Source organism: Ranitomeya imitator, chromosome 7 (genome assembly GCF_032444005.1).
Source record: "Ranitomeya imitator isolate aRanImi1 chromosome 7, aRanImi1.pri, whole genome shotgun sequence".
Classification (NCBI taxonomy): Eukaryota; Metazoa; Chordata; class Amphibia; order Anura; family Dendrobatidae; genus Ranitomeya; species Ranitomeya imitator.
Genome location: NC_091288.1, coordinates 202,318,395 through 202,338,694, shown reverse-complemented (window position 1 = coordinate 202,338,694; position 20,300 = coordinate 202,318,395). Strand labels below are relative to the sequence as shown.

General features: G+C 50.3%; 1 protein-coding gene across 1 annotated transcript; it reads left to right on the top strand.

Annotated features, from left to right (window-relative positions):
- The first annotated feature begins 3,426 nt into the window (after positions 1 to 3,426).
- On the top strand, positions 3,427 to 19,320 carry RNPS1 (RNA binding protein with serine rich domain 1). The gene is made up of 7 exons (XM_069734406.1): positions 3,427 to 3,573; positions 12,904 to 13,059; positions 13,147 to 13,341; positions 14,530 to 14,632; positions 15,150 to 15,303; positions 16,684 to 16,828; positions 17,552 to 19,320. The coding sequence occupies exons 1-7, from the start codon at positions 3,497 to 3,499 to the stop codon at positions 17,649 to 17,651; spliced, it is 930 nt and encodes a 309-aa protein (XP_069590507.1). The 5' UTR covers positions 3,427 to 3,496; the 3' UTR covers positions 17,652 to 19,320.
- Positions 19,321 to 20,300: the final 980 nt, after the last annotated feature.

Below are 20,300 nucleotides of genomic sequence, written 5' to 3'. Positions count from 1 at the left end.
ACCTGAGCCTGACACTGCCCCCAGTCTATAGCAGGAGGCTGCTGTACCTGAGCCTGACACTGCCCTCAGTCTATAGCAGGAGGCTGCTGTACCTGAGCCTGACACTGCCCCCAGTCTATAGCAGGAGACTGCTGTACCTGAGCCTGACACTGCCCCCAGTCTATAGCAGGAGGCCGCTGTACCTGAGCCTGACACTGCCCCCAGTCTATAGCAGGAGACTGCTGTACCTGAGCCTGACACTGCTCCATTCTATAGCAGGAGGCTGCTGTACCTGAGCCTGACACTGCCCCCAGTCTATAGCAGGAGGCTGCTGTACCTGAGCCTGACACTGCCCCCAGTCTATAGCAGGAGGCCGCTGTACCTGAGCCTGACACTGCCCCCAGTCTATAGCAGGAGGCCGCTGTACCTGAGCCTGACACTGCCCCCAGTCTATAGCAGGAGACTGCTGTACCTGAGCCTGACACTGCTCCATTCTATAGCAGGAGGCTGCTGTACCTGAGCCTGACACTGCTCCATTCTATAGCAGGAGGCTGCTGTACCTGAGCCTGACACTGCTCCCAGTCTATAGCTGGAGGCTGCTGTACCTGAGCCTGACACTGCCCCCAGTCTATAGCAGGAGACTGCTGTACCTGAGACTGACACTGCCCCCAGTCTATAGCAGGAGGCCGCTGTACCTGAGCCTGACACTGCCCTCAGTCTATAGCAGGAGGCTGCTGTACCTGAGCCTGACACTGCCCCCAGTCTATAGCAGGAGGCCGCTGTACCTGAGCCTGACACTGCCCCCAGTCTATAGCAGGAGACTGCTGTACCTGAGCCTGACACTGCCCCCAGTCTATAGCAGGAGGCTGCTGTACCTGAGACTGACACTGCCCCCAGTATATAGCAGGAGACTGCTGTACCTGAGCCTGACACTGCTCCCAGTCTATAGAGCTGCAGTCAGATATGTCAGTACTTGATGATTGCCTGTCTGCAGGCTGATAACAGAGAGCACTAGACTGCACTCACCTGTAATCCAGTGAACATCCTGTACCTTTGTTGAATTTATCCACTGACTGCAGATCGCCAAAGATTTCTATTTCCATTCTAGAGACACTTTGAAACTTTTACACTCTGGAAAAAATAAATTGACATTTTGTAAAAAATGATGTCAGTTTAACCTCTTCTAGGCACAGATTCATTTTTTATTCCATGTTTAGATTTATAAATCTTCACTTTTTTCGTTACTCCCCTTCGAGACGTTGGAGCCGCCACCATTTGGTTGCTTGTACTATAAACGCCAGTAGTTCCGTATATTGCAGTATATAGTAGAAGTCAGAGTCTCCTATTCGGAGCACCAACATGGCAGCGATGTGGGTGATGGCAACCCCTTGGCGCTCCTCAATCACCAAGTCAGGGATGGGTGTCTTAAAGAAAGCGCTACTAGTATCAATCAACTTAAAGGGGTTGTCGGGAGATGAAAATATTTTTTCAGGCAGGAATATTTTGAAAATAATAAATGGAGGCATGCTCCCCTTCCAGCAGCCCTGCATCCAGCACAGACCGCTATGGAGGTTTGTGCAGGCTCTTCTAGTCATTTGAATGTTTTTGCATGTGTCAAACAATCCCTTTAAATACTGTTGATTAATTGAAATGGTTAAATAGTAATAAGAACTGACTCCAGTTGCTGATTTATGGGGAGGTGGCGGCTGAATAACACAGCCAACATCTGCCCTATGAGCGGCATATACAGTGGGTACGGAAAGTATCCAGACCCCTTTAAATTTTTCACTCTTTGTTTCATTGCAGCCATTTAGTAAATTAAAAAAAAAAATCATTTTTTTCTCATTAATAATGTCCACAGACGAGAGCTCCAGGACCGCGAGTGCCGACACAGGTGGTGGGTGTAGGTTTTTAATTTTATTGGGGCCAAACATTTGGGTCTAGACGGGTTTGTCTTAGTAGTGGACGACCCCTTTAAAGGGACACTGTCACCTGAATTTGGAGGGAACAATCTTTAGCCATGGAGGCGGGGTTTTTGGGTGTTTGATTCACCCTTTCCTTACCCGCTGGCTGCATGCTGGCTGCAATATTGGATTGAAGTTCATTCTCTGTCCTCCGTAGTACACGCCTGCACACGACAATCTTGCCTTGCACAGGCGTGTCCTATGGAGGACAGAGAATGAACTTTAATCCAATATTGCAGCCAGCATGCAGCCAGGGGGTAAGGAAAGGGTGAATCAAACACCCAAAAACCCCGCCTCCATGGCTAAAGATTGTTCCCTCCAAATTCAGGTGACAGTGTCCCTTTAAGATCTTGGGATTTTGCATTCAAAAGTTTTCAATAGTTTTGAGATCCAGAGAGTTTCCGCTCAAACAAGTCGAGAAACCTCTGCGCACATGACTTTCGGAGTATTTGGGAAAGTTTCTGCTCGACTCTTCCTATTCTTTTATTGCTCTCCATATGTTAGAGACTTTGGAGCATTTTCCTTCAGGTTTTGAAAAATATCAGGCTGGAGAAAAGAAAATGGACGTCAATTCTCCGAGCGACTGATGGAAAATGCTCCAAACTAGCAACCGTCCAATCAAAAGCCTGGAAACAACGCTTCAAGGTAAAAAGGAGCCTTTCCTGACACTGGAGAACGCAAAAGGTTTTTGTCCCCCCATGAAAACGTCATCATCTGCAGAGAAACTTAGTCTCTGTTCACACTGAGGTATTTTATTATTATTATTTATTGTTATAGCGCCATTTATTCCATGGCGCTTTACATGTGAGGAGGGGTATACATAATGAAAACAAGTACAATAATCTTAAACAATACAAGTCATAACTGGTACAGGAGCAGAGAGGACCCTGCCCGCGAAGGCTCACAATCTACAAGGGATGGGTGAGGATACAGTAGGTGAGAGCAAATCTTCAAAAAACGCTTGGACTTCAATTCAATTCTATGGGAAATCCACTTTACTGTTCATGTGAAGAGTTTGTTTTTTGTGTTTTTGAAAAACAAAACACGAGGAAAAAAAGATGAAAGTAGAAAAAGTCTGAAAAGGCGCTGTCCAATCAGAAGGCTGCAAAAAAAAAAACAAAAAAAAACGCTTTAGTGAGAAACCTATTTCAAAACGCATATGTGAACGAGTCACTTCCTGACTAGTTGTCTCCCTAAAACATTTCCTAATTTGCAGTGTTTTTTTTTATGGTCGTGTCACCATAGGCGCAGGCACATAAGAGGTTAAAGTGTTGAACTTGGCGCTGGCTGCAGTTAGGCGCCATTATTCCACTCCCTTCATTATTACACCCAGCCGGCTGAACCTTCCGGGACCCCGTACACGCTAAGTGTCTGGAGTGGGCGTGCACTTGAGGTTAACCCTTTAGGTGAGAACGTCCGGCTATTCCTTTATTTTAAATTAACCTCGCAGCTTCCTTCCCCTTTAAAACCTCCTGCCGCAGAGGACACGCCCCCTTTCCACGCTAAGGTCGTGACGTCATCTTCTGAGCGCCCGGACACTTTCAGTCTGTAGGATGGCGGCGCCGCGTCACAAACAGCGCGACGGCTTATCAGAGCTGAAGAGGGAGAAGCAGAGAAAGGCCGCGAAAATGTAAGTGTCGCCTTCCCCATCCGCCTCCATCCTGCGGCGCGGGCGCTGCCGTCACCCCGGGAGGACATGATCCGGGCTCTGCGGGCCGGAGGCCTCGGTTATGGCCCGGTATTACCGCCGGATGGTGGATTGTGTGTACGAGCTGCTCCTATGGCTGCGGGAGGCCTTGTATAGTGGAGGCAAGATGGCGGCTCCCAGTGCAGCATTCGCCCCTCGTCATCCTCCTCCAGGACGTGTTATGTGGCGCTGAGACCTCCCTTTATAGACATGTTTGCCGCCATTTTTACTGTATGTGACCTGCCGTAGCGCTCCACACTAATACATTGTAACAAACCCTCAGCTCTGCAGGCCGAAGAGAGTTTGTGAAATGGGCGTTGTCACTGACAGCAGATATCTTAGAAATGACTAATATGGTGTGAACTGTAAGAAATGAGGCTGAGTGACCACCATCCACCCCCAGGACCGACCCTGTAAGCCTGGGTGCTCGTTAAAGGGATATGTGAGGATTCTCTTTCCAGAGAAGAGATTATCATTGGTAGTAATGGGGGAGCCCTGATCCTCAGGAGAGATCACTGGTAGTAATGGAGAGTCCCGATCCTCAGGAGAGGAGATCACTGGTAGTAATGGGGGAGCCCTGATCCTCAGGAGAGATCACTGGTAGTAATGGGGAGCCCCGATCCTCAGGAGAGGAGATCACTGGTAGTAATGGGGGAGCCCTGATCCTCAGGAGAGATCACTGGTAGTAATGGAGAGTCCCGATCCTCAGGAGAGGAGATCACTGGTAGTAATGGGGGAGCCCTGATCCTCAGGAGAGATCACTGGTAGTAATGGGGAGCCCCGATCCTCAGGAGAGGAGATCACTGGTAGTAATGGGGGAGCCCCAATCCTCAGGAGAGGAGATCACTGGTAGTAATGGGGAGCCCCGATCCTCAGGAGAGATCACTGGTAGTAATGGGGAGCCCCGATCCTCAGGAGAGGAGATCACTGGTAGTAATGGGGGAGCCCCAATCCTCAGGAGAGATCACTGGTAGTAATGGGGGAGCCCCGATCCTCAGGAGAGGAGATCACTGGTAGTAATGGGGGAGCCCCAATCCTCAGGAGAGATCACTGGTAGTAATGGGGAGTCCCGATCCTGAGGAGAGGAGATCACTGGTAGTAATGGGGAGCCCCGATCCTCAGGAGAGGAGATCACTGGTAGTAATGGGGAGCCCCGATCCTGAGGAGAGGAGATCACTGGTAGTAATGGGGAGCCCCGATCCTCATGACAGGAGACCACTGGTAGTAATGGGGAACCCCGATCCTGAGGAGAGGAGATCACTGGTAGTAATGGGGAACCCCGATCCTGAGGAGAGGAGATCACTGGTAGTAATGGGGGAGCCCTGATCCTCAGGAGAGGAGATCACTGGTAGTAATGGGGAGCCCTGATCCTCAGGAGAGGAGATCACTGGTAGTAATGGGGAGCCCTGATCCTCAGGAGAGGAGATCACTGGTAGTAATGGGGAGCCCTGATCCTCAGGAGAGGAGATCACTGGTAGTAATGGAGAGTCCCGATCCTCAGGAGAGGAGATCACTGGTAGTAATGGGGAGCCCCGATCCTCAGGAGAGGAGATCACTGGTAGTAATGGGGAGCCCCGATCCTCAGGAGAGATCACTGGTAGTAATGGGGAGCCCCGATCCTCAGGAGAGGAGATCACTGGTAGTAATGGGGGAGCCCCAATCCTCAGGAGAGATCACTGGTAGTAATGGGGAGCCCCGATCCTGAGGAGAGGAGATCACTGGTAGTAATGGGGGAGCCCCAATCCTCAGGAGAGATCACTGGTAGTAATGGGGAGCCCCGATCCTCAGGAGAGGAGATCACTGGTAGTAATGGGGAGCCCCGATCCTCAGGAGAGGAGATCACTGGTAGTAATGGGGGAGCCCCAATCCTCAGGAGAGATCACTGGTAGTAATGGGGAGCCCCGATCCTGAGGAGAGGAGATCACTGGTAGTAATGGGGAGCCCCGATCCTCATGACAGGAGACCACTGGTAGTAATGGGGAACCCCGATCCTGAGGAGAGGAGATCACTGGTAGTAATGGGGAGCCCCGATCCTCAGGAGAGATCATCACTGGTAGTAATGGGGAGCCCCGATCCTCAGGAGAGGAGATCACTGGTAGTAATGGGGAGCCCCGATCCTCAGGAGAGATCACTGGTAGTAATGGGGAGCCCCGATCCTCAGGAGAGATCACTGGTAGTAATGGGGAGTCCCGATCCTCAGGAGAGGAGATCACTGGTAGTAATGGGGGAGCCCTGATCCTCAGGAGAGATCACTGGTAGTAATGGGGAGCCCCGATCCTCAGGAGAGGAGATCACTGGTAGTAATGGGGGAGCCCCAATCCTCAGGAGAGATCACTGGTAGTAATGGGGAGTCCCGATCCTGAGGAGAGGAGATCACTGGTAGTAATGGGGAGCCCCGATCCTCATGACAGGAGACCACTGGTAGTAATGGGGAACCCCGATCCTGAGGAGAGATCATCACTGGTAGTAATGGGGAGCCCCGATCCTCAGGAGAGGAGATCACTGGTAGTAATGGGGAGCCCCGATCCTCAGGAGAGGAGATCATTGGTAGTAATGGGGAGCCCCGATCCTCATGACAGGAGACCACTGGTAGTAATGGGGAGCCCCGATCCTGAGGAGAGGAGATCACTGGTAGTAATGGGGAGCCCCAATCCTGAGGAGAGGAGATCACTGGTAGTAATGGAGAGCCCCAATCCTGAGGAGAGGAGATCACTGGTAGTAATGGGGAGCCCCGATCCTCATGACAGGGGACCACTGGTAGTAATGGGGAACCCCGATCCTCAGGAGAGGAGATCACTGGTAGTAATGGGGAGCCCCGATCCTCAGGAGAGGAGATCACTGGTAGCAATGGGGAGCCCCGATCCTCAGGAGAGGAGATCACTGGTAGTAATGGGGAGCCCCGATCCTCAGGAGAGGCGACCGCTGGTAGTAATGGGGAGCCCCGATCCTCAGGAGAGGAGATCACTGGTAGTAATGGGGAGCCCCGATCCTCAGGAGAGGAGATTACTGGTAGTAATGGGGAGCCCCGATCCTCAGGAGAGGAGATCACTGGTAGTAATGGATAGCCTCGATCTTGAGGAGAGGAGATTACTGGTAGCAATGGAGTGCCCCGATCCTCAGGAGAGGAGATCGCTGGTAGTAATGGGGAGCCCCGATCCTCAGGAGAGCAGATCACTGGTAGTAATGGGGAGCCCCGATCCTCAGGAGAGGAGATCACTGGTAGTAATGGGGAGCCCCGATCCTCAGGAGAGGAGATCACTGGTAGTAATGGGGAGCCACGATCCTCAGGAGAGATCATCACTGGTAGTAATGGGGAGCCCCGATCCTCAGGACACGAGAGCACTGGTAGGAATGGGGAGCCTTGATCCTCAGGAGAGGAGATCACTGGTAGTAATTGGGAGCCCCGATCCTCAGGAGAGGAGATCACTGGTAGTAATGGGGGAGCCCCAATCCTCAGGAGAGATCACTGGTAGTAATGGGGAGCCCCGATCCTGAGGAGAGGGGATCACTGGTAGTAATGGGGAGCCCCGATCCTCAGGAGAGGGGATCACTGGTAGTAATGGGGAGCCCCGATCCTCAGGAGAGGAGATCACTGGTAGTAATGGGGAGCCCCGATCCTCAGGAGAGGAGATCACTGGTAGTAATGGGGAGCCCCGATCCTCAGGAGAGGAGATCACTGGTAGTAATGGGGAGCCCCGATCCTCAGGAGAGGAGATCACTGGTAGTAATGGGGAGCCCCGATCCTCAGGAGAGGAGATCACTGGTAGTAATGGGGAGCCCCGATCCTCAGGAGAGGAGATCACTGGTAGTAATGGGGAGCCCCGATCCTCAGGAGAGGAGATCACTGGTAGTAATGGGGAGCCCCGATCCTCAGGAGAGGAGATCACTGGTAGTAATGGGGAGCCCCGATCCTCAGGAGAGGAGATCACTGGTAGTAATGGGGAGCCCCGATCCTCAGGAGAGGAGATCACTGGTAGTAATGGGGAGCCCTGATCCTCAGGAGAGGAGATCACTTGTAGTAATGGGGGAGCCCCAATCCTCAGGAGAGATCACTGGTAGTAATGGGGAGCCCCGATCCTCAGGAGAGGAGATCACTGGTAGTAATGGGGGAGCCCCAATCCTCAGGAGAGATCACTGGTAGTAATGGGGAGTCCCGATCCTGAGGAGAGGAGATCACTGGTAGTAATGGGGAGCCCCGATCCTCAGGAGAGGAGATCACTGGTAGTAATGGGGAGCACCGATCCTGAGGAGAGGAGATCACTGGTAGTAATGGGGAGCCCCGATCCTCAGGAGAGATCATCACTGGTAGTAATGGGGAGCCCCGATCCTCAGGACACGAGAGCACTGGTAGGAATGGGGAGCCTTGATCCTCAGGAGAGGAGATCACTGGTAGTAATTGGGAGCCCCGATCCTCAGGAGAGGAGATCACTGGTAGTAATGGGGGAGCCCCAATCCTCAGGAGAGATCACTGGTAGTAATGGGGAGCCCCGATCCTGAGGAGAGGGGATCACTGGTAGTAATGGGGAGCCCCGATCCTCAGGAGAGGGGATCACTGGTAGTAATGGGGAGCCCCGATCCTCAGGAGAGGAGATCACTGGTAGTAATGGGGAGCCCCGATCCTCAGGAGAGGAGATCACTGGTAGTAATGGGGAGCCCCGATCCTCAGGAGAGGAGACCACTGGTAGTAATGGGGAACCCCGATCCTGAGGAGAGGAGATCACTGGTAGTAATGGGGGAGCCCTGATCCTCAGGAGAGGAGATCACTGGTAGTAATGGGGAGCCCTGATCCTCAGGAGAGGAGATCACTGGTAGTAATGGGGAGCCCCGATCCTCAGGAGAGATCACTGGTAGTAATGGGGAGCCCCGATCCTCAGGAGAGGAGATCACTGGTAGTAATGGGGAGCCCCGATCCTCAGGAGAGGAGATCACTGGTAGTAATGGGGGAGCCCCAATCCTCAGGAGAGATCACTGGTAGTAATGGGGAGCCCCGATCCTGAGGAGAGGAGATCACTGGTAGTAATGGGGGAGCCCCAATCCTCAGGAGAGATCACTGGTAGTAATGGGGAGCCCCGATCCTCAGGAGAGGAGATCACTGGTAGTAATGGGGGAGCCCCAATCCTCAGGAGAGATCACTGGTAGTAATGGGGAGCCCCGATCCTCAGGAGAGGAGATCACTGGTAGTAATGGGGGAGCCCCAATCCTCAGGAGAGATCACTGGTAGTAATGGGGAGCCCCGATCCTGAGGAGAGGAGATCACTGGTAGTAATGGGGAGCCCCGATCCTCATGACAGGAGACCACTGGTAGTAATGGGGAACCCCGATCCTGAGGAGAGGAGATCACTGGTAGTAATGGGGAGCCCCGATCCTCAGGAGAGATCATCACTGGTAGTAATGGGGAGCCCCGATCCTCAGGAGAGGAGATCACTGGTAGTAATGGGGAGCCCCGATCCTCAGGAGAGATCACTGGTAGTAATGGGGAGTCCCGATCCTCAGGAGAGGAGATCACTGGTAGTAATGGGGGAGCCCTGATCCTCAGGAGAGATCACTGGTAGTAATGGGGAGCCCCGATCCTCAGGAGAGGAGATCACTGGTAGTAATGGGGGAGCCCCAATCCTCAGGAGAGATCACTGGTAGTAATGGGGAGTCCCGATCCTGAGGAGAGGAGATCACTGGTAGTAATGGGGAGCCCCGATCCTCATGACAGGAGACCACTGGTAGTAATGGGGAACCCCGATCCTGAGGAGAGATCATCACTGGTAGTAATGGGGAGCCCCGATCCTCAGGAGAGGAGATCACTGGTAGTAATGGGGAGCCCCGATCCTCATGACAGGAGACCACTGGTAGTAATGGGGAGCCCCGATCCTGAGGAGAGGAGATCACTGGTAGTAATGGGGAGCCCCAATCCTGAGGAGAGGAGATCACTGGTAGTAATGGGGAACCCCGATCCTCATGACAGGAGACCACTGGTAGTAATGGGGAACCTTGATCCTGAGGAGAGGAGATCACTGGTAGTAATGGGGAGCCCCGATCCTCAGGAGAGGAGATCACTGGTAGTAATGGGGAGCCCCGATCCTCAGGAGAGGAGATCACTGGTAGTAATGGGGAGCCCCGATCCTCAGGAGAGGAGATCATTGGTAGTAATGGGGAGCCCCGATCCTCATGACAGGAGACCACTGGTAGTAATGGGGAGCCCCGATCCTGAGGAGAGGAGATCACTGGTAGTAATGGGGAGCCCCAATCCTGAGGAGAGGAGATCACTGGTAGTAATGGAGAGCCCCAATCCTGAGGAGAGGAGATCACTGGTAGTAATGGGGAGCCCCGATCCTCAGGAGAGGAGATCACTGGTAGTAATGGGGAGCCCCGATCCTCAGGAGAGGAGATCACTGGTAGTAATGGGGGAGCCCCAATCCTCAGGAGAGATCACTGGTAGTAATGGGGAGTCCCGATCCTGAGGAGAGGAGATCACTGGTAGTAATGGGGAGCCCCGATCCTCATGACAGGAGACCACTGGTAGTAATGGGGAACCCCGATCCTGAGGAGAGATCATCACTGGTAGTAATGGGGAGCCCCGATCCTCAGGAGAGGAGATCACTGGTAGTAATGGGGAGCCCCGATCCTCATGACAGGAGACCACTGGTAGTAATGGGGAGCCCCGATCCTGAGGAGAGGAGATCACTGGTAGTAATGGGGAGCCCCAATCCTGAGGAGAGGAGATCACTGGTAGTAATGGGGAACCCCGATCCTCATGACAGGAGACCACTGGTAGTAATGGGGAACCTTGATCCTGAGGAGAGGAGATCACTGGTAGTAATGGGGAGCCCCGATCCTCAGGAGAGGAGATCACTGGTAGTAATGGGGAGCCCCGATCCTCAGGAGAGGAGATCACTGGTAGTAATGGGGAGCCCCGATCCTCAGGAGAGGAGATCATTGGTAGTAATGGGGAGCCCCGATCCTCATGACAGGAGACCACTGGTAGTAATGGGGAGCCCCGATCCTGAGGAGAGGAGATCACTGGTAGTAATGGGGAGCCCCAATCCTGAGGAGAGGAGATCACTGGTAGTAATGGAGAGCCCCAATCCTGAGGAGAGGAGATCACTGGTAGTAATGGGGAGCCCCGATCCTCATGACAGGGGACCACTGGTAGTAATGGGGAACCCCGATCCTCAGGAGAGGAGATCACTGGTAGTAATGGGGAGCCCCGATCCTCAGGAGAGGAGATCACTGGTAGCAATGGGGAGCCCCGATCCTCAGGAGAGGAGATCACTGGTAGTAATGGGGAGCCCCGATCCTCAGGAGAGGCGACCGCTGGTAGTAATGGGGAGCCCCGATCCTCAGGAGAGGAGATCACTGGTAGTAATGGGGAGCCCCGATCCTCAGGAGAGGAGATTACTGGTAGTAATGGGGAGCCCCGATCCTCAGGAGAGGAGATCACTGGTAGTAATGGATAGCCTCGATCTTGAGGAGAGGAGATTACTGGTAGCAATGGAGTGCCCCGATCCTCAGGAGAGGAGATCGCTGGTAGTAATGGGGAGCCCCGATCCTCAGGAGAGCAGATCACTGGTAGTAATGGGGAGCCCCGATCCTCAGGAGAGGAGATCACTGGTAGTAATGGGGAGCCCCGATCCTCAGGAGAGGAGATCACTGGTAGTAATGGGGAGCCACGATCCTCAGGAGAGATCATCACTGGTAGTAATGGGGAGCCCCGATCCTCAGGACACGAGAGCACTGGTAGGAATGGGGAGCCTTGATCCTCAGGAGAGGAGATCACTGGTAGTAATTGGGAGCCCCGATCCTCAGGAGAGGAGATCACTGGTAGTAATGGGGGAGCCCCAATCCTCAGGAGAGATCACTGGTAGTAATGGGGAGCCCCGATCCTGAGGAGAGGGGATCACTGGTAGTAATGGGGAGCCCCGATCCTCAGGAGAGGAGATCACTGGTAGTAATGGGGAGCCCCGATCCTCAGGAGAGGAGATCACTGGTAGTAATGGGGAGCCCCGATCCTCAGGAGAGGAGATCACTGGTAGTAATGGGGAGCCCCGATCCTCAGGAGAGGAGATCACTGGTAGTAATGGGGAGCCCCGATCCTCAGGAGAGGAGATCACTGGTAGTAATGGGGAGCCCCGATCCTCAGGAGAGGAGATCACTGGTAGTAATGGGGAGCCCCGATCCTCAGGAGAGGAGATCACTGGTAGTAATGGGGAGCCCCGATCCTCAGGAGAGGAGATCACTGGTAGTAATGGGGAGCCCCGATCCTCAGGAGAGGAGATCACTGGTAGTAATGGGGAGCCCCGATCCTCAGGAGAGGCGATCACTGGTAGTAATGGGGAGCCCCGATCCTCAGGAGAGGCGATCACTGGTAGTAATGGGGAGCCCCGATCCGCAGGAGAGGCGACCGCTGGTAGGAATGGGGAGCCCCGATCCGCAGGAGAGGCGACCACTGGTAGTAATGGGGAGCCCCGATCCTCAGGAGAGGCGACCACTGGTTTGCAGTGTCACAAAAAACGTAATTCTGGTGTTCTGATTTTCCTTCTTGTTATGCTGTTTACTGATTGGAGCAATTTTACTTTATATTTTGATCAGACATTTTTGAACGCTGCGATACAAAATGTGTTTTTTTTTTAAATTTTGCATGGGGGCAAAAACATTTTTTTTACACTTTTTACTTCCTTCAATAGTCTTCTTAGGAGACTTGAAGCTGTGATCATCCGATGATCTGCACTATACGTAGCACAGTTGCAGCCCTGCTATCTGTAGAATAAATCATGATTTCCTATGAACGCTGACCACGGGCCGGCATTCATAGATTTTCAATGAAGGGCAGGGGGGTCTTCTACAGATCCCCTGCTGTCATGGTAATCATTGGTGCCCCACAGTCAAGTGACAGGCACCGGTGTGCGGAACATGTACGTAAAGGTCGTGATGGGGTTAAAGGGCTTTTTTAGGCTTATGACGTCCACCTAACAGATATTACCCGCTCCAGTCAGATGTGAGTGGGATTTGAGGGGCGCATTTAGCGGAATATGAGGGGTGCATTTCCGACCACCTCCATATAGTATTGGGGTTTGTGTGCATCAATACTTATGGCTTCTTTGATAAGTGGCGCCAAAGTCTTCTTGTAGACACTGATCTCCCTAAAAGCAAATTATGGGATTGGGTACAGTCGAGCCGGTCTCACATTTCGCTGCTCGTGGACAAGTGTATATTAATGTGATGAATGTGGAGTAATCAGGAGCTCGGACCTAGTCACATACTATTTTTTTGCTTGGTTTCCAGGGCTCCCTCTCCTAGCAAACGTAAAGAACGGTCTGAGGACCGGGCGAAAGAGCGAACAAAGGAGAAGGCGCCCAACAAAGAGGCAGGAGAAAAGGACCGCGGCCGGGACAAAACTAGGAAGAGGCGTAGCGCGTCCAGCGGCAGCAGTAGCAGCAGGTACAGCTCGTCTCAATATGTTGGATGCTCTGATGCTTCAGCGTTGCGGTCGTCGGCTGACTGTCTTCCTCTGCTCCCTTCCTTTAGTCGTTCCCGGTCGAGTTCATCATCCAGCTCGTCCTCTGGCTCCAGCTCCGGATCAAGCTCCGGATCAAGCTCTTCATCCGCGTCCAGTCGGTCCGGCAGCTCCAGTTCATCCCGAAGCTCCAGCTCCAGCAGCTCCTCCGGTTCACCGAGTCCTTCCCGGCGTCGCCACGATAATAGACGGCGCTCCCGCTCCAAGTAAGATGAGGCGACTACTGTTTGGTTCTGCTCCCTTTTTTCTGTGGATTTTTCTTTTTACTCAGATCATTTTTATTGATAAGAAAGCATACATAACATTGTTACCAATATGCCATCGAATAATGACTTGTTCATAATTACAGATTAAGCCTTTACATTACTGTTATGCATTTAAATGTATCAACAACTCTCCATATATCCATCTGTAACTGTTTTATTGATGATATTTATAAATGAGAGCAAAACCCAACACCCCTCCCTCGAATAACACAGCAGACCAAACTATTCATAGTGCCTTACATCCAATGTACCCTAACTTGCTTGACACAGTATTCGCTTCTATGTGCTATTCCATTAACTACCCCTATATCCAATACCCGGGAATATTGTAGCCCTCTATCCTGGATCCCCTAGCTGCCATATCCTATCCCACACCAGCGCTCTAGATGGTAGGCCTGGTGTATTTAACCATGGTCTCCATATATTTTCAAATTTTATTATTGCTTTTCTTTTTCTATAAACCCCCTTTTCCATCCAAATGTTATCATTGATCCTGTTTATTATTGCATTGACCGGCGGAGGTTGGACATCTAACCCATGTGTTTGCGATCCTGGTATAATGTTTGCAATAACCCAATGGCCAGCGGAGCTTCAAAGTCCGTTGACTCCTCCAGATATCCCAGCACACACACCTGTGGGTCTGTCTAAAGTTGCACTCCAAGCGCCTTTTGTGTTAGAGCTAACATGCTTTTCCAATATGAGCCCAATTTACTGCATCCTCTGCTCCACATCTAGGACAGTCTGCATCTGAGCAGACCCCTATCTTATAAAGGATGCTCGGCTTTCTATACACCCTGTGTATATCAAATGCCAAGTCATAATCCAACTACTAGTTATACTGGATGGTTTGTAGATTTTGATGCAGAAATTAAATTTGACTCACAGTTGCAAAACAGGAAGTGTTGTCATGGGGACCATCGAATAGGGCAAGTTAAGGCCTTCTGGCATAAACTTTGGTTTTCTACCCTGTTCGGTCATTGCATGGATTTAGATTACCTTACACTTCACTGTGACAAGATTGAGCTGCCACAACAAGAAGTGTTGTCATGAACGCATTGGTGTAAAAAAAATCAGCCGTTATTTTAAGGAGAACCTACATTTGTAATTTTTTAATTTTTCTGGTAACAGATCAAAACAGCCGAAACGTGATGAAAAAGAGAGAAAGAGGAGAAGTCCGAGTCCAAAACCCACCAAAGTGCACATTGGGAGGCTGACCAGGAACGTTACCAAGGTTGGCTCAGATTTTGGCGTTTCTCACAATCGTCTCCTTTTGTCTGATCCCTCTCGAATGCGCGGTCTGAATCTCTGCTTGGACAGCAGCAGTTTGTGCCGCCACATGGTGACACAGCCCATCTGTTTATTGCTAAGCCCATGGGAAATACACGGAGGAGTGATGGATGAAGCAGGGCCCGTCCTGAGAGCTTACACGGACTGTTGGGGTAGAAGCTGCTCATTCGCTGCTTGTTCCAGGTTGTTGGCTTTTCCACAGGGTGGTGCGGAGAGGTGCAGGATAGATTTACTGCTTTGGAATAGTGAATACTGAGGTTCAGCTTGTGCCGGCCATGTGTCCTATTCTGAGTAGTAGGATTGGCACAGGATACATGGCAGGCCTGCAATGGACGGCACATCAGCAGACTCCTCTAGTTATCGGGCGAAGCTTTATAGCAAATTTGGCTAATGTTGCTTCAATGCCAACAGGCATCACGCCATGAATTAAACGTCTAATATTGTGCATTTTGTTCACCTAGGACCACATACTGGAGATCTTTTCCACGTACGGGAAGATTAAGATGATCGACATGCCCATAAACCACTTACACCCACATCTCAACAAGGGCTATGCATACGTGGAATTTGAGGGTTCAGATGAAGCTGACAAAGCTTTGAAACACATGGATGGAGGTAATGGGGGATGTGGTTGATGAAATATCTATATATTTGATGTATTTGCACTAAAAGGATTAAAGTACTGGACTCTCATCTTAATCACTGAATTCAGGATTTTCATTCAGTCCCATTGCCCCCAATGTATAACTTCCGGCCCTGTCCCATTACCACTGGATTCTGGAGGAGACGTGTTCTGTGCAGTGATCGATCACTCTTCTCTGGTGTCTGATGGAGGGGTCTGGGTTTAGAGGTCAGCCTCGGCCACTTAGTTGCAGTGAAGGGAAATCTTAACACGTCATCACCGACTCCATACTAATGTCTATGGAAGTAGAACGGGAGGTCAGGAAAGCTCCTATAGGTGTAATGTGGAGGGGGCACATACTTTTCTCCATACATTGTATATTATAGGCATTAACCATAGCATTGTCTTATTATGGCCGCACTTGTGGCTTTCTGTGCATCACTGCTAGAGGCCATGTAATGCATACAACATGGACCTATAATATCACCCCAGCCAGGTCATAAGTGTCAGCTGCAGGCGCTGGGATGAGTCCACAGGTCGCCCTGCTGCCATATGGTCTCGAGCCTCACTTTGATGGCTCAGGACTTGCTGCATATACATATATGGGCCCTTCCCAGCTGCTTGTACATATATGGGCCCTTCCCAGTTGCTTATACATATCTGGGCCCTTCCCAGCTGCTTATACATGTATGGGCCCTTCCCAGCTGCTTATACATGTATGGGCCCTTCCCAGTTGCTTATACATATCTGGGCCCTTCCCAGTTGCTTATACATGGCAAAGCTAAGGCTCTGTCCGAGGAAGACCTGACGGTGTGTAGGTAAGCGGCAACATTCGAAAGCTGCCAACATGATGGTGTTTGTGCCTTGTGTTCATGATGATACTACCAGGTGTAAACCAGGGATTGAAAAAAGAAGAAAAAAAAAGTAGTCAGCACTCACCAAGCCCGTTGCTGTAAAAGTCTTTATTAGGACATGGACAGGGAGAACATGATGGTCCAGGGATGACAGCTGTTTCGCGCTACATGCGCTTCCACAGATCCCACGATCATCGGGATCTGTGGAAGCGCATGTAGCGCGAAACATCTGTCATCCCTGGACCATCATGTTCTCCCTGTCCATGTCCTAATAAAGACTTTTACAGCAACGGGCTTGGTGAGTGCTGACTACTTTTTTTTCTTCTTTTTTGGATGTCATACACTCTTTCGGTTATGCACCCCTAGTGCCCATGCAATTGAGTAGGAGGTAAAGGTACTGGTACAGCATTCTACAGCACGCAGATAGGTGATCGTGTAGGCAGCAGTGCGGGTACACCTTTTTCTTCTCAGTGGACAAAGTAAACCAGGGATTGACTGAACTTATTTTGTCACTTTCAGGACAGATTGACGGCCAGGAGATCACGGCTTCTGCAGTGCTTACCCCACGACCCATGCGGATGGTGCCTCGAAGATTCAGCCCTCCGCGTCGGATGTTGCCCCCTCCCCCTATGTGGCGTCGCTCTCCCCCGCGTATGAGGAGGAGGTAGTACATATTCTGTCTTTGTACAAGCCTTGTGTTACCTCCACTCTCCTGTCTGGGGGTCCATGACTGTGAGTCGCTCTACTGACATGCGGCTATTTTCTCACACGCCAATACCGGCTTTCAGCTTTGCCTAACCACTGATCTCTCAGCTGCTTGCGCCTACCTGTCCTGTACCTCTCATGTTTTGTGTGATAGGACTAGTTACCTGCTCTCTTCTAACTACTGTACAACATGGGCCAAGTAACATGGGCTTTACCCCACACTGGCATTTTCCTTTAATGGAACACTCCTGGCTAAAGCCACATTGTTGTGTCTATGGCCGGGGTCTTTAGGGTGGGACATGACACTAAATGAGAATCCTCATGTCCTGCTCCTTCAGGCCTTGCGTTAGGCTTAGCACTGTGTCACACTTGCCTGTAGAGTTCCCTTAAAGAACCCCTCCCTGGACGGACCCCCATGAAGGATGACCGTTCTGTCCTATTGTGTTTGGCAGCCAACGTCAAATCTTTGCTGAAGTCACCAAAACTCCTTCTACACAGATAGAGAGGGTTGCATGTTACCCCTCCTCCCCCAAACAGCGCATACACCCTCTTTTCTACATACACCCCCTTTTCTACAGCGCACACACCCCCTTTTCTACATTAGCCCCTTTTAGATTTTGTATTTTTTTGTTTTCAATGTGAAGTGTATGGAGTAGCAGGTAACACTCTGTTCCGTCCGCAGGTCCCGTTCCCCTCGCCGACGCTCCCCTGTCCGGCGACGCTCTCGGTCCCCTGCACGCCGCCGTCACCGCAGCCGCTCCAGCTCCAATTCATCACGGTGAAACCTCGTCTTCCCTCTCACAACGCCCTATCCACCACACACACAAAGAAGCAGACCATGATTATTGACGGCACAGCCACATCAAGGACTGTTATACGGGACGCCACGGCTGTAGCCGGACCGTAGTGGCAATCTTGTAAAATATGGTGATGAAGGACTTGATGTTGCAGAGCGTCGCCATATTGAAAGAACTAACAGCAGCCCGAGTTTATCATTTAATATTTTAATGCCTTTAATTAAAACTTTCCCCTCTCATTTGACTTTCCAATATCAGCCATAGGTGCAGGAGCCTAATTGGGGTATACCGTAGATCGTTATTAGAAGGTTGTATTGTTCTTCAAGAGCCTGTGTCCCAACAGGAACACCCTGTGTAATCGGGGGGCCGCCTTATACTGGATGGGTTATGACTTTGTTCAGGTAGTAGTTATATACCCTTCCACCTCTCTCTTCACAAGCCACCGGACACTGCAAAAGCATTGCAGTCCGTTAGAAACTTATACCGTTATAGAAAAGGACAATTAAAGGGATCCTGTCACCTGAATTTGGCGGGACCGGTTTTCGGTCATATGGGCGGAGTTTTCGGGTGTTTGATTCACCCTTTCCTTACCCGCTGGCTGCATGCTGGCTGCAATATTGGATTGAAGTTCATTCTATGTCCTCCGTAGTACACGCCTGCGCAAGGCAATCTTGCCTTGCGCAGGCGTGTACTACATAGGAAATGGAATGAACTTCAATCCAATATTGCGGCCAGCATGCAGCCAGCGGGTAAGGAAAGGGTGAATCAAACACCTGAAAACTCCGCCCATATGACCGAAAACCGGTCCCGCCAAATTCAGGTGACAGGATCCCTTTAAGTACGCAACTCGTGTTACTTACTTTTATTTTTTTTCTGCATAGTCGAACTATAAAATTGTTACCATTTACAGCCACCACTAGAGGGAGCCGTTCCTGTTCATGTCTATACATTGAGTTCAATAGGAACATTATGCGCTAAGCTCCCTCTAGTGGTGGCTCCAGGATTTTTTTTTTTTTTTTGTAATACGGTATTTCTTTTTTTTAATCAGGAATTTTGAGCAGTGTGTTAGGAAAACAAAACTCATCCTTGCCATAAGGATATACTTGTAGATGTTTCCAGTCTTTGGCAGTCCTGCATGTAGAGCTCTGGATAACCAGGTTTTTGGACCCTATCTGGGGGCTCATCTGCTGAATCTATAAAAGACCCTCTTTACATTTATTGATGAAGCAGCTTTATGTGATGCCATGTTCAGGTCATACTGTATCAGCGGATATAATGCATGTCTGACCTTACCTGGTGGTCATGGTTTCATCTTTCAGTCATTTTGCCCTAATAAAGGATCGAAAGACCTTAATGTAATAAAATATTTTTAAGGATAAACGTGATGACGCAGCAGTGACTTACAGGGATCCCCCCAATGTTCCCGCCGGGGTGTAATGTGGTGTAGCCACGAGCTGTTTAATGTTCCCAGTTGCATTGTTTGTCCCAACCTTCATATGGAGAATATAATTGAAGGTAGAACTTGTACAGTTGACATTTTTACATTTAATGTTTTATTGTTTTTGTAGTATTCCATTTTTATTTTATGTCTGTTCCATATCTGTAAACTGAAAAAAAAAAGAAAAGCTGTGGAATAAACGGACAATTTATGTTGTGGAGTCTTCATGTCTGATCTCACTGTTAGATGATATCGATTAATGCCAGGGTAACGACTGGCACACGGGAGAACTGCCGCCATCTGCTGGACACTTGAGCGAACGGTATAAAATTACTGGATTGGCTAAAGGAAAATTTTTAAGTCAAAATGACCTAAAATATGTGATTTTGGACCGCTACTGAATGGTCTCTGTATGTTCAGACAATTTGACAGCGATAAGCAGAATTGGTTGTAACGTTATATTGTCTTGTGCTTGGGGAAAAAATCACTTTAAAGCTCTGGACACTAGGGGCCTGATTTGACTAAACAATGGCATTTTGTACGCCAATCTTAATAAATTAGGTGGATTTTGTCACTGCTGTGCACCCACTTCTGTAGTAAAGTACTCCACAACTTTTAATGACCTTGTTGGTTGGGCGATGTTACGTCCTGTCCCTCCCAGCTCCTCTCCACTTTAGCGGAACTGGCCGTAGCATATGTGAAAATGCAAAGTAGTTAAATTTTTGCACAACGATTTGTGATACTGTAAAGGTACTTTATTCCAGATTTCTCTTCTAACGTGCTGTCAACGGAGTGTGGTCCAGTGTAATCCATCTCTAGCTGCAATGAATTATGGGAATTGGGGACAGGTCTCTAGATGAAGCGGGAGAGTTTCTTTGTCTCTGTCAAACTGCATGCAGGCATAACAGAAGTGGGCGTTCAGTTCAAGGCAGGCAATTGGAAAAAGATTGCAAAATGTTGGAAAGAGAAGTAGTGAAAGGAAGTCCCAGCACCTATAATGCTGGCAGAAAGCTGAACAGTAATCGCACACTCAAAAAGAGTGGCTGGCTTGTTAAAGCGCATAACAGTATCTATGATCCTGGCAGAAAGCTGAACAGTACGAGCACATTCAAGAAGAGTTTCTGGCAAGATAGCACAACAAAGATCTGCATTGCACAGGACTCCATGACCACATCCTGTACAGACATACCTTGATA

Coding starts and splice junctions, on each gene's coding strand:
- RNPS1 (XM_069734406.1), top strand. CDS start 3,497: ATGGCGGCGCCGCGTCACAAACAGCGCGACGGCTTATCAGAGCTGAAG. Junction 3,574..12,903: donor CAGAGAAAGGCCGCGAAAAT/GTAAGTGTCGCC, acceptor CTTGGTTTCCAG/GGCTCCCTCTCCTAGCAAAC. Junction 15,304..16,683: donor TTTGAAACACATGGATGGAG/GTAATGGGGGAT, acceptor TGTCACTTTCAG/GACAGATTGACGGCCAGGAG.